Genomic DNA, 12083 nt, shown 5'->3' with positions numbered 1-12083 from the left:
AAAAAAGTGCTTTCTATCTCCCTACTTCCCACTACTCACGAATACATGAAGCCCTTCTGGTAAAGAAAACCAGAGCTTCACAAATGTAGGCAATAGATGTCTTGTTATAGTTCAGAATGATTCCTGAGGATACTTAGCATTTTGTAAGCCTTTCTGGCTAAAGAAGTATTTTGAGTTTTAGAGATTTTTCTACAGAACCAAATTAAGACTCTCATCTCTTTAAATAAAATATGGAATAGATTTCCCTAAATTTGTGAAATAAAAATACACGTTTCGTAGAATTTAATTTTCCCATCTTCCAGTATTCATACAGATACATAACAGTATTTTTAAAGGAAATACTGCAGATGAAATATAAAACTAAAACCCATCAAGATGAATGTCCATTTACTTCATAATCCATGAAAACTAGAGACCCAGCTTCTTAAAGCACACGTGCTTTGCTTTGTGAATCAAAACAAGAAGCACAACTATGAAGACCTAGCAAGATTTATATCCTGTCCCTCTACCTGTCCCTGGCTCCAGGATGGAAGAGCTGAAATGCCATATACTCAAGACAAAACAAAAATAAAGGAAACAAAAAACAAAATGGAAAATAAGATTAATGGTACATTGGCAATGATGGTTTCACACTCAAAAGCAAAGACCAGGCAAAAACTGTTGTATTAAATAATCTTCAATACAAAATAACCTCAAAATGTACATATGCACACATGCAGATGTGTTTATAGATGTGAAAAGCAGGTGTATGCATTATGGTTAACATCCAAAACTCCAACAGAAAGTAGTTTTAACCTTTAAAGTTGGACAAAGAATCCTTGTCCAACACCCACACTGAATGAATCAAAGGGAGTTCCTTTCCACTGACTACAGTATATAGTTCTCTTTATATTAGTAGGAATCTGGCATCAATATCAAGGAGTTAAATGCTTCTAGAAATACAAAGTCAGTTAAAGATACATACAATTGTAGGATAATATAAAGATGATACTATAAAGACAACAAAGAAGATAGGAATGATTACTATAATGCTAATTATTAGATATATAAAAAAATTCCTAAAGTCAAAATTTGCCACATGATTTTTGACCTAAAACTTAATATTCATTGCATACTACAGTGAACCATAGTGTCAACATAAGATTAGAAATTACCACAGAGAAAACAAAAACTTCACCTCTAGAAATTTTTAAGTATTCTGGTTAACTATGTTAATACCAATTGAAGAGAAAAATAACATTTAGCAAAAACTTCATAGTACTACAGACAGATGCCAAAATGTACCTAGAGGTAAATTCATAGCTTCATATACTTTCATTTTATTACAAAGCAGGAAAAAAATCCTGTTAAACTGCCAGATCAAAGAACCACCTTGTATCTCCCCTTACCCAGCTCCACCCCCACCCCCCGAAAAAAAAAACAAAAAACCACCTTAGGAAAATAGAAACTATAAAACAAAGTTTATAAAGTTAACGTGTACATTTGTAAGAACAAGAGTATCTGGGCTATCTAATGAATTTTTAAAAAGGAGAAACCCTGGAGACCAAAAGCTGAAGATAGAGAAAATGAAAGATATATCCAACTATGTTAATATACCTGAAAACCTAGAAATGGCCAATTTTCGGTGACAGTTGACAGCCAGCACAGAAAAAGACCTTTCTGAATACAGACCAAAAGAAATATAAAAAATTAAAAGCCTAGGGAACTCAAGTTTTTTAAAAACCACCACAATCAGGGAGCAATTACCCTAGGAATGTAAATACAGTTTAACAATAGGAAGCCTAGTAAATCCATCACATCAGTAAAATTAAGTCAGGTAATCACCTCATTTGATGGGACAAGAAATTTGATAAAAGTCCATTCCTGATATTTTTCAACTCACTTAATGTAAGAAAAATAGAGTAGCAAAGAATACCCTAAAATGCTAACAATATGTTCCTTGGTACAATTCCAAAAGCATTCCTAGTAAAGCCTGCATCAAGAGAAGGATATGGCAGGGCACCTGGGTGGCTCAGTTGGTTAAGCATCCAAATTCAGCTCAGGTTATGATCTCACTGTCTGTGGGTTCAAGCCCTGAGTCAGGCTCTGTGCTGACAGCTCAGAGCCTGGAACCTGCTTCTGATTCTGTGTCTCCCTCTCTCTCTCGGCCCCTCCCCTGCTCACTCTGTCACTCTCTCAAAAATATTTAAAAATTTTTTTAAAAAATTAAAAAAAAACCAAATACACTGTTTTGAATGTTCTTAACCAGAGATGTCAAACAGAACAGGTACAGCTACCGGAGAAGACAAATCATTACTATCAGAGGATTCAACCGCCTACCATAGACAACCCAGAAGGCTCAGATAGGACTTACTAAAACAATAGTGCACAGTGATATGATCAGTTAAAACAAAGCTAGAGTTTAACATTTACCAATTACTGGTAATAGAAAAACACAAGCCACAGCGAAAAAATTGTAAAAGGTTTAAAAATAACTTGGTTATAAACCCAAGGGGTCAATACAATGAAAGGGACGAAACATCACGACGACAGAAGCCTAACTGAAGAGGATGTACATCAACAAGACTGACTTTAGTAAAAATTAGTTTCTCAAACAGGCTTAACAAGAAATGACAGCATCTAATCAGGAGCATAAGGGAGCATATGTGTTAGCAGGCACTAAGCTAAACACTTTCTATGCATCTCATTTAATTGTAACAAAAATTCTATGCAGCCATTAGCCCCTTTTTACAAATGAAAAAGCCAGGACCTAGAGAGCAGAAATACCTTACTCATACAATGCATGGATACTACAAAAGAATGAAGCCAGGCTCCCTGAAGACAAAGCAATTTCCTAACTGCTGCATTTTTTTTTTTAAGAAAGGGCAAGTGAGGGGCACCTGGGTGGCTCATTTGGTTGAGTGGTTGAGCTGACCTCAGCTCAGGTCATGATCTCAGGGTCCTTGAGTTTGAGCCCTGCATGGGGCTCTGTGCCTAAAGCTCAGAGCCTGGAGCCTGCTTAGGATTCTGTGTCTCCCTCTCTCCCTGCCCTTCCCCTGCTTGCACTCTTGTGGCTCTCTCTCAAAAATAAACATTAAAAAAAAAAATTAAGGGTGAAGGGGTGGGGATAGGGGGAGGAATAGAATGGTAAAAAAAATTGATAAATGGGAACTCCAATCAAGTATTAAAATATGTAATTATCCTAAGTCAAAATTATATGATATGAGCAATAGGAAAAGAGCTAGATCAATTAGAGTAGGTAACCTAGAAAAAGATGTAAAAGACACATACGCATAATCTATAAGTTACTGAACACTACTGAGGGAATTTATGCTTGTTTTATTCTTGACTGTGTTTCCAGAACATCTGATCTTGTTAAGTAGAGGCTCAATAGATACTTGGTCAATGAATTAATGAGGGAAACCATATGAACTTGGCCCTCCAGCTTAGGAATGGAAGGAAGCAGAGCATAATCAAGAATCAGTCTGCAAGAACTGCTTAACTTTTGGGGGGGGGGGGGGCGGGGAGATGTCAACTCCTTGCTTCAAACATTCATTCTAGGTGGGAAATTGTCCAAGAGAAGAAATGTTAAGGAAAAGATCAAAGTAGATCTTAAAAAAAGGCAGACTATAGAAAACCCTTCACAAAGGAATGTTATTTTCAACATACTGATAAAGAGTTCACATTACCAAAATTGCAACCAAAAAAAATGAAAAAAAGGACATTAGACCATACACATATATTCATCTTCACTATCAGGAAGGAGCGAGTTAACTATCCTGCTAGCCTGGCAAAGACTGCCTTTAAACTGTTCATACCTTTTGCCCCAGTAATATTTTCGTTGTAAAAATTCATCACAAACCTGAAGGTTAGAAAATGAAAATATTCAAACCACAAGGTTTACAAAGTGATGTGAAGAAGTTTCAAAAAGTAGACCAATGATGCTCTACAAACAGAAGACTCTCAAATGCAAACTACAACCTATTAATGTATTTTTTTTAATTTCCTGAAGTACAGTCAATATACAACGTTAGTCTCAGGTGTACAACAGTTATGTGACACTAATGCAATTTGAACAGGTTTTCCATACTCTCCACCTAACGCTAAAATTTTGCAGACTGCAAACAAAAATATAACACTTAAAACCGTTTAAACAAGAACTTAGCTAAGTACTTCACTTAATGCCTTCTGAAGTTACTTTCTGAAAGACCTATATGCACGACTACTGCATATACCAAGGAAATATTCCACTGACTAAAGATCTTGAAAGACCTTGGTGCAATTTACTCTTCAGTTAGGCATTACTCAGTGTCAACCTCTGAGATTTCACTATACTCTCCCAGTTCATTTTGGAATAGGAAGCAACACTCAGGCTTACCCTCAGCATCCTATATTTTCTATTGCTAACGTTGTGATCTGTGGTTTTATAATTACACACTTGCAAATGCAACTTAATTGCCTCTAGCATATTACCTAATTAAAGACCTTTCGGAAGTCTAATGTGTACTTGCCTCCCACTGTATTGATTCAATAAAGTCTAGAATATTTAGATGTTTGTTCCTCCCTTAGAGCATCCCTGTTGCTTTTACCTTAATATGGAATATTGGTTTAATTACTCAGTAATCTTACTCGTTAATGCAAATACTTTCACCTTGCCCATGTGAAAATAAGCCAGTTTCCGGCAGCTTTCCAGAAAACACACACACAGTTCTCAACCTTGGCCCTACACTGGAATCACCTAGGAAGCTTTAAGACTACAACCCCCAGAGATTGATTTCATTAATGTGGGGTGCAACTTGGATGATGGGATTCTTAAGGGCTCTCCAGGGAATTCTAATGTGCAGCTAAGGATAGAAATCAGATGTTTTTAAAAAAATGAAAGCCCATCAAAATCCTCAGCTGATTTTGAAACACAGGGACCAAAAACAGTGGTCCTAACAGGAAGTGTTACCAACTCAGGACAATTTTATAATTTGATTCCTAAATATTAATTTTGGGCAGGTGTCCTTTGTTCCAGTATACGTCCACCTTTACATTTACAGCTATTAGGTCTTTAACCCAAAAATTAAAACAGCAACACATGACTATGTGACCCACCACTTCCTTCCCAAAGATCTAAGTCAATCTGTAATGCATAGAAAATAGCACAATCATGCAAAAGAGGCCTCCTCACTACCAAACTGGTGGGATGTTCTATTTGGAATTCTCATATTTCATAACCTGGCAATTGGCTTTAATTTTATCTTAAAGTTCTTTAATGACCTTACAGTGTTATTTATCTTTTGAGTGTATAAAGGGAACAGTTTCCATTAAGAAAAAACCAAAGAGGGAAACAATTAGCTATTTTATTTCACTTTATAAGCAGTCATTGTATATCAGAATTACAGCTGATTTTTGAAAGAAGCAAACGTCAATATCACTTAATCCGTCTGAGTTCTTCTCATCAACACAACTCATTCCACTAAATTAAGTGCCACCATCTCAAGACACCCTGTGGAGGGTTAGATGAATCAAAGCAACACACATCTTCCTGAGATACTGTATTAAGTCCGGTCTGAGGTTACTTTAATGTGGTTTCAACTCACTCCCTAGAGGACAATGTATTCGCTCTTCTTAAAAACCAACATAACCTATCCCTTCTGCATTTGCTCCACAATTTACCAAAGTCAGAAAGAGCACAAAGGCTGAATTAAGCCTAACTCCCAAAGAGGGTGGCTTTTTAGGATTTTCACATCATTTGCTCGAAACCTGCAAACAAGAAAACAAGGTAGAATACTGGGCTTCTACACTGCTGGTCTCCTGGGCTTGGTAGTGGCAGTGGCCAAGTTTCACTTTGCAGTCATCAGTTCTACCAGCTTTACATTTTTATGGCTTTCAGGGGGGTAAAAATCCTGGAGGTCTCAAAAACACATTTAGGAACACTAGTTTCCCCGAGATCAGAAGACTCTTACTTTCCTTTCTCCCCGCCCCCCCCCCCACCCACCCCTGCCACCGCTTTCCTCCAAATTGCACCTAATTCTTTGCAAAATGTACTAAATCTGACACGTGTTTGTATCCAAACGAGTTTTGGGGGGTTTGAGCACATACACCAATGAGCATGGGAGGGGCAGAGAATCTTAAGCAGGCCTCGAGATTATGACCTGAACTGTAATCAAGAGTCTGATGTTTAGCTAACTGAGCCACCAAGGCGTGCCCCCCCCCCCAAGACACGTTTTTGCTGGACGCCCTACGCTAAGGCACCAAAGAGGGGGCAACACAGCACTAAAGGCATAAGATTTCCTAGCCTTAGGTAAGGGATTCTCAACCCTTGTAAAGCTGTGGGGGCTTTGTTTTGGAAAACTGGTTTTTCCAGGATGCCAGGGTGGCTCATTCCGTTAAGTGTCTGACCCAGGCTCAGGTCAAGATCTCCAGGTTTGAGTCCTATGTTGGGCTCTGTGTAGACAGCTCAGAGCCTGGAGCCTGCTTGGGATTCTGTGTCTCCCCTCTCTGCCCCTCCCCCACGCAGTCTCAGAAATAAACATTTAAAGAAAATTTTAAAAATTTGGCTCTTTTCCCTGAACTTAGGGATCACCTGAGCAGTCAATGTTAACAAAAGAGACCATCATGTCCAAAGATCTAAAAGTAGCCACTTTTTGTAATGAAACATTCAGATGGCAGAGTTATAGGCAGGCACCTATGCATTCCCCCCTACCCCCATCCACAATTTCACATTTGTGTACGTTTCTCAAACTTAGACAAAAATTATGTGAAGTGGTGGGAATGCTTATTCTAGGTGAAGGTTAAGTCACAATTTAGAGTGATTACTGGTCATACATATAGAAATGGCAAGAACATCGATCTAGGATTCACAGAAAGTTATCAAATACCATTTTACTCTAATTCCTGATTGCTAGTTTAAAAGAGCGGGTTCCTTCAACATCGGACTTTACTAACGTTAACGAAAACAAAAACAGTGCAACCACCCATTAGAAGCCTACAGACCTGCAGTCTAAACCTTTAACTACAGGAATGAACATACTGACCCCCCTGCTGTGGTAGTCGTTATGATGGGTCAGAGTCCCCCTACCTTCTAGTCACCATGAACACCTATTACTTTTCCAAAGGTTCAACAAATTGCCTTTATGATTTGCTTTATGATGAAGCGGATTTGCTTATTTGGTAAACTGCTTTGCCATTAATACTGATCCCACCCTTAACCAATGAGAGAGAGTCACACAAAGTTCATTATTGCTGTAGCATTCTGATGGTACCAAAGTCATCAAGGTAAAGAGGCATCAGGCTTAGACGCTATTCAGAACTAAAGTCCTTTTGCCATTAGCAGTTACTTCATATTGGTATCACGTGTGAACCCCTGGATACGTTAAGTGATGTGACCACCTGGTGCAAAGCTGTTAGGGTGGACCCAGATACTCACTTCCAGAATTTTCTGTAGAGCCATCAGTAGTCCCAGGGCTCCAACGGCATAAACTGGCCACTGTTCCTCGAAGTTTTCCAGCCAAGAGCAAAGAAAGCAATGTTTGAGTCAACCGAGTTTAATGCTACTAAGCTTTCGAGTAACTCCTGGATAAAACCCCTAACTAGCTTTGTGGGCCTTTCTAGCTAAGTAAGGAGAAAACAAAACACTGCAGCTGAGGTCTAGTTCACAAAAACTCACCAGCCCTTTAAGGGAGGGCTAGGACAGCCAGAGGGAAGGCTCTTGTGTCACTTATAAAATGAGGACCCCTGGGGCTCCTGGGTGGTTCAGTCAGATAAGTGTCAGACTTCGGCCCAGGTCATATCACGGTCCCTCACTCTCAAAAAGTGAATAAACATTAACTTTTTTCTTTTTTTTTTTTTTTAAGTGAGGACCCTTTCAGATCTCAGTCTGAGAGTTTCTAAATTCTCAAAGTTGTGAGGAGTAAGCAGCAACATGCAGGTCAATAACAATTTAAGCTATCAGATCCTTTTATTAGATGTTGGACTACTTGAAGATACAGGAAAAAACATACAATGGATTAATGATTTTGCAATTATGCTGTGATTTTTTACATAACCCACGTGTATAATTTGAGACTTAAAGTTTCTGGCATTAATTGACTTATGTATCAAATTCACAGGAATAGAAGTTCCCACTTCACTCCATCCTAGAAAACCTACTGCCAAGAATTGTTCCACTTCCCTCTAGGAAGCAGCACGTTAAAAAAAAGTGTGGGGACTTTGGAATAAGGCAAAGATTTAGGTTATGTGGCCTCCCCCTTAATAAAAATTCACTGAAGTTAATCTGACAGCACTCAATGCTCCCAAGATTTAGAGAGCTGAAGTTTCCAAGTATTTTTGCAGAGATCAGATGCAGGGTTTTGTTGTTTGGGTTTTGGTAACCTCTGGGTAAGGTCATAGTTTTCTTAGGGCTGTGAACGTATTTGACAGTTCAAATAACTTCTGTAGGAACATTCTATTTAAATGGGAGGAGTCAGATCTGTAACCATGAACAAGCAAAGGGGAGTTTCAGTACCAAAATGCGACAAGCACAGTGTAAGTCAGCTACCAGTAACTTTTTACAAAAGCAGAATAGTCTGGACAGGACTAGCTTTAGTTTCACCATACGCTTTTACAGTTTAATACACTAAAAATAAGCTTCAATGCAATATGAATGACCGAAGTGATAACAGGCTGACATTCAGAAGCTTTACACGGCTAGACAGGTCAAGAATTACTTACACTTAGCATAAGGAGGACTACTGAAGTTGAAATCTGCCTGACCTAAGGAGTGGACAAGCAACAGATGACTGCAGCACAACGACGAGGAAGCAGGGTACTTACCTACGGGAAGAATAGAAGGTGCACAGGAACATCACGGGGCACGCACAACTGACTGGAGGAATGGGGACTTCAGTCATGCCCCCTGAGGAAAGGATGCTCAGACTGCTCACCTCCGAAATGAGGGGTCTGCCTGGAGGACACCAAGGTCTTTTCCAGCTCTAGCATTCTGTGCCTGAATTACCTACAGGGTTAGGTTCTTGAAGGTTCCGTGTAATTAGGCACCAGCTGTAAAGAATCACCCCTCACGTATTCCCAGGGAGTGAAGGGTTTCAAAACAGCTACTTAGTTTAGGTGTGTTTTTAAAGGCTGGATAGAGGAGGATGGTGGGAGGACTGCATGTACTCAAAGCTGCAGTGGTGTTTCAGAAGACCATTCAAATGCTCCCTGGATTTCTGAGAAATGCTTTACGTGCTTGATATTTCAGAAAGTAAACACGTGTGCATCTAGATACACCTCGGGCAAATTATAAGCTGTGTCTCCACATTTTGTCGGACATAGTTAGATTTCTACTAGACCTTTTAGGTTCAGCATTCTATCAGAAAGATTTCTTAGGTTCCCATTTACCCAATTAGAGCAATTGGAGTCATGACTTTCCACTGTTACAAAAACATCGGACCCCTGCAATGTTGTTTTAAAACTAAAGTTGGCAGACGTTACACCTGAAACAATCTCCTTACCTCTTTGGGATGCAAAAACAAAGCAAAAAAAAAAAAAAAAAAACCAACAAAAACAAAAACACACATTCTTTACCAAGTGGTTATGCACCAATCCTTTGTTTTTCATTAATAGTGCCTGCCCAGACCAGGAATTATCAACCTACAGCAATTCTAAGAACTGCGTACCTTCTCCAGGGTTTGGATTTGAAGTGTTCATTACATAGCAGTAAAGCAAGCTCGTTAACTTTATTCCCTGCGGAAAATTTCTACCCCTTCGCCCTAGTGAAGGCTGCTCTAGCTAACAGGGGTGGCCAGATTCCACCTGTTTCGCCTAATTACACAATCATTAAGACCCACAGAAAAGCCCAGCTCCAGCTGAACTCAGGTGGGCAGGAATGCACCACTGCTCTTAGAAACTTAAGTTGATGGAAGTTGCGTTGTAACCTGGCCGGAGCGGAGTCCCAGCGGGTGCAACCACCGCACGGCGGGCGCTGCGGGTCTCCCGATGCCAAGCTGACAGTTTCTGCCAACAGGAAGGGGGCTGGGGGAGGACGCATCCGCTGCAACCCGATACCCAGCCGGCTAAAGCACGAAGGGATTCCCCCTGAAAGATTCCCTTGAACCGTAAAGACCGACAAAAACAGTGCACGCATTAAACAAGGGCAGAGGGCAAGCGCCCCAGCGCTCTCCCGGGAGAAAACTCCGGGGAGGAAGAAGTGGCGGCCGGAGGCGCCGAGTCCTGCGTGCAACTCACCTTCTGCTGCCTCCGGGCCATGTCGGTGGGCTGCTTGGCGTTGAAGGGGTACGCGATGCACCTCACGACGAAGACGTAGAGCTGCAGGCGGATCCTCCGCTCCTGCTCCTCATCCAGCTGCCTCTCGGGCTCATCTCGCCCCTCGCTGAGCACAGAGGGGCTCGGGCTCACGGGTCTGGCCGCGCTGCCGCCGCCCGCGCGCCCCGGCGCGTCCCGCCGCCCTTCGCGAGCCGGGGCCGGTGGCGCTCGCTGCGGGCCGCCGGCCGCCACCAGCACATCGCGGCTCTCCTCTTCCAGCCCTTCGTCCGACTCCTCTTCGCTGGAAGACGGGTCCAGCATGGTGCTCGGGGCGCCCCGCTGCTCGGCCCGCGGCCCCCAGGCGCCTCACCCGCGGCAGCTGCGTCCGCCGGTCTGAGGGAGCCGCGCGGCTGGCAGCAGCGGCCGCAGAACGAAAGGAAAACTGGCCAGAGCTTTCCGGACACGTCGAGTTAAAGACCGGAATGTTTCCTACCACCAGGGCGAAAGGGGCGGGCAAGAGCCGGGAGGAGGCGAGGGGGAGCCGCCGGGATTAAATAGGCGGAGTTAGCGTTGGAGGTGAACGTGAGCGCCTCGTGAATTCCTCTGCCCGCCCGGGACCCGCCAACCCCGTGATCCCGCCACGCCGGCGGGCAGAGGGGGGGCGGCCCGAGCGCCCGGACGCAGGTGGGGAACCTGTGGCTCCTACAACAAGCAACACGTGGAATAAAATGTTGAGCGGGCGCGGGGTCGTGGAGTACGCGTGCGCGCGCCGCGCCTGCTGCCGGGGCCCAGGATCCCGGGTGCCGAGGCTGGTAGTTTGCAAAAGCGAGGAGGGGCTAGACGTGTCTGCTCCGTATGCACACCCGGGGTTGCTTGGACTACCTTGACCCCCTACCCTCCATGCTTTTTCTCCCGACATATTCCTAAAGGGCAGGTGGATGGGGGCGGTGGAGTTGCTGCTACTCTCCGAAGGTGAGGAAAGCGGCCAGAACATCCCTGAGACCCGAATCCGATGCCCAGATTGAACCCAAGTGCGGGAAAGTGGGAGCCACTCCCCTCAAAATAATGTTGGGGAGAGACTTTGAAAAGTCTCTCGCTCTGCTCTGCTGTTTGACGCTCATGCTGAAGTCCAAATTATAAAGTCAGAGGAACGTTTTTGACAAAAAAAAAAAAAAAAAAGAAAGAAACACGCGAGGCTTTCTTTTTAAACTGTTTTTATTCCCACATGAGCAAGATAGATTTTGTATTTTTGGAATGGCACTTTGGTTCAGCTCACACATAGCTGGATTATTTTCTGGGTTGGAATGAGATTGACTCAAATAGTTTGTGTAGTGCACACATATCTTCAGCTAACGTTTGAGCACACGCCCGTTGTCCGGCACTGTCAGCATTTGGCGGAGCCTGCGGAGCTCAGGGACACACAACACTTGGTCATTGTTGGTTCTGGCCTCAAGTGGGCGTCTCGAGGCTGCACCTGAAGCCTGTCTTATCTGCACAGATTTCTCAGTCCCAATGTTGGAGCCACCTGGAAGTTTCTTCCTGTGATTTCTGTTTCCGATGTTCTTAATCCGGTCAAGAGGGGGAAACAGGGAAAACAGTGCATTCAACCCAAGATGCAATGTACTATGGCCAAACTGGCGGAGAGATTATGAAGCGCCGGGGAGATACGGGGGAGGTACACTGTCGACTCTGAGCTTGTCTACTCTGTGGCCAAAAAGCAGTTCTAGCTTTTTTAAAGCCACTTCCACAGTTAGGTACACAATAGAGAGGCTTTCCTTCTGCATTTACTGACGTTCTCCCTAGATGGGGTAAAAAGATAAGGAGGCATTTACTCCTAAGGAGCCTTGCTTATTTATCAATCCTTAATGGGTGCCCAT

At 42.7% G+C, this 12083-nt stretch overlaps 1 protein-coding gene across 15 annotated transcripts in view; it reads right to left on the bottom strand.

Moving 5' to 3' along the window:
* Positions 1-10691, bottom strand: part of CADPS2 (calcium dependent secretion activator 2) — a 535106-nt gene extending 524415 nt beyond the window's left edge. For 3 of the 15 annotated variants that reach the window (XM_053218158.1, XM_053218159.1, XM_053218156.1), the window contains exon 1: positions 10189-10683. In XM_053218158.1, coding sequence (XP_053074133.1) covers positions 10189-10527 — 339 coding nt within the window. In that variant the 5' untranslated portion in view covers positions 10528-10683. Of the gene's footprint in view, positions 1-10188 lie in introns of all 15 variants that reach the window. The other 12 variants (XM_027075375.2, XM_027075377.2, XM_027075379.2 and 9 more) reach the window with 6 other exon arrangements.
* Between the last annotated feature and the right edge of the window lie 1392 nt (positions 10692-12083).

Source organism: Acinonyx jubatus, chromosome A2, assembly GCF_027475565.1.
Source record: "Acinonyx jubatus isolate Ajub_Pintada_27869175 chromosome A2, VMU_Ajub_asm_v1.0, whole genome shotgun sequence".
NCBI classification, from domain to species: Eukaryota; Metazoa; Chordata; class Mammalia; order Carnivora; family Felidae; genus Acinonyx; species Acinonyx jubatus.
Note: the sequence above shows the minus strand (reverse complement) of the source record. Positions and strands in the feature narration are given on the sequence as shown.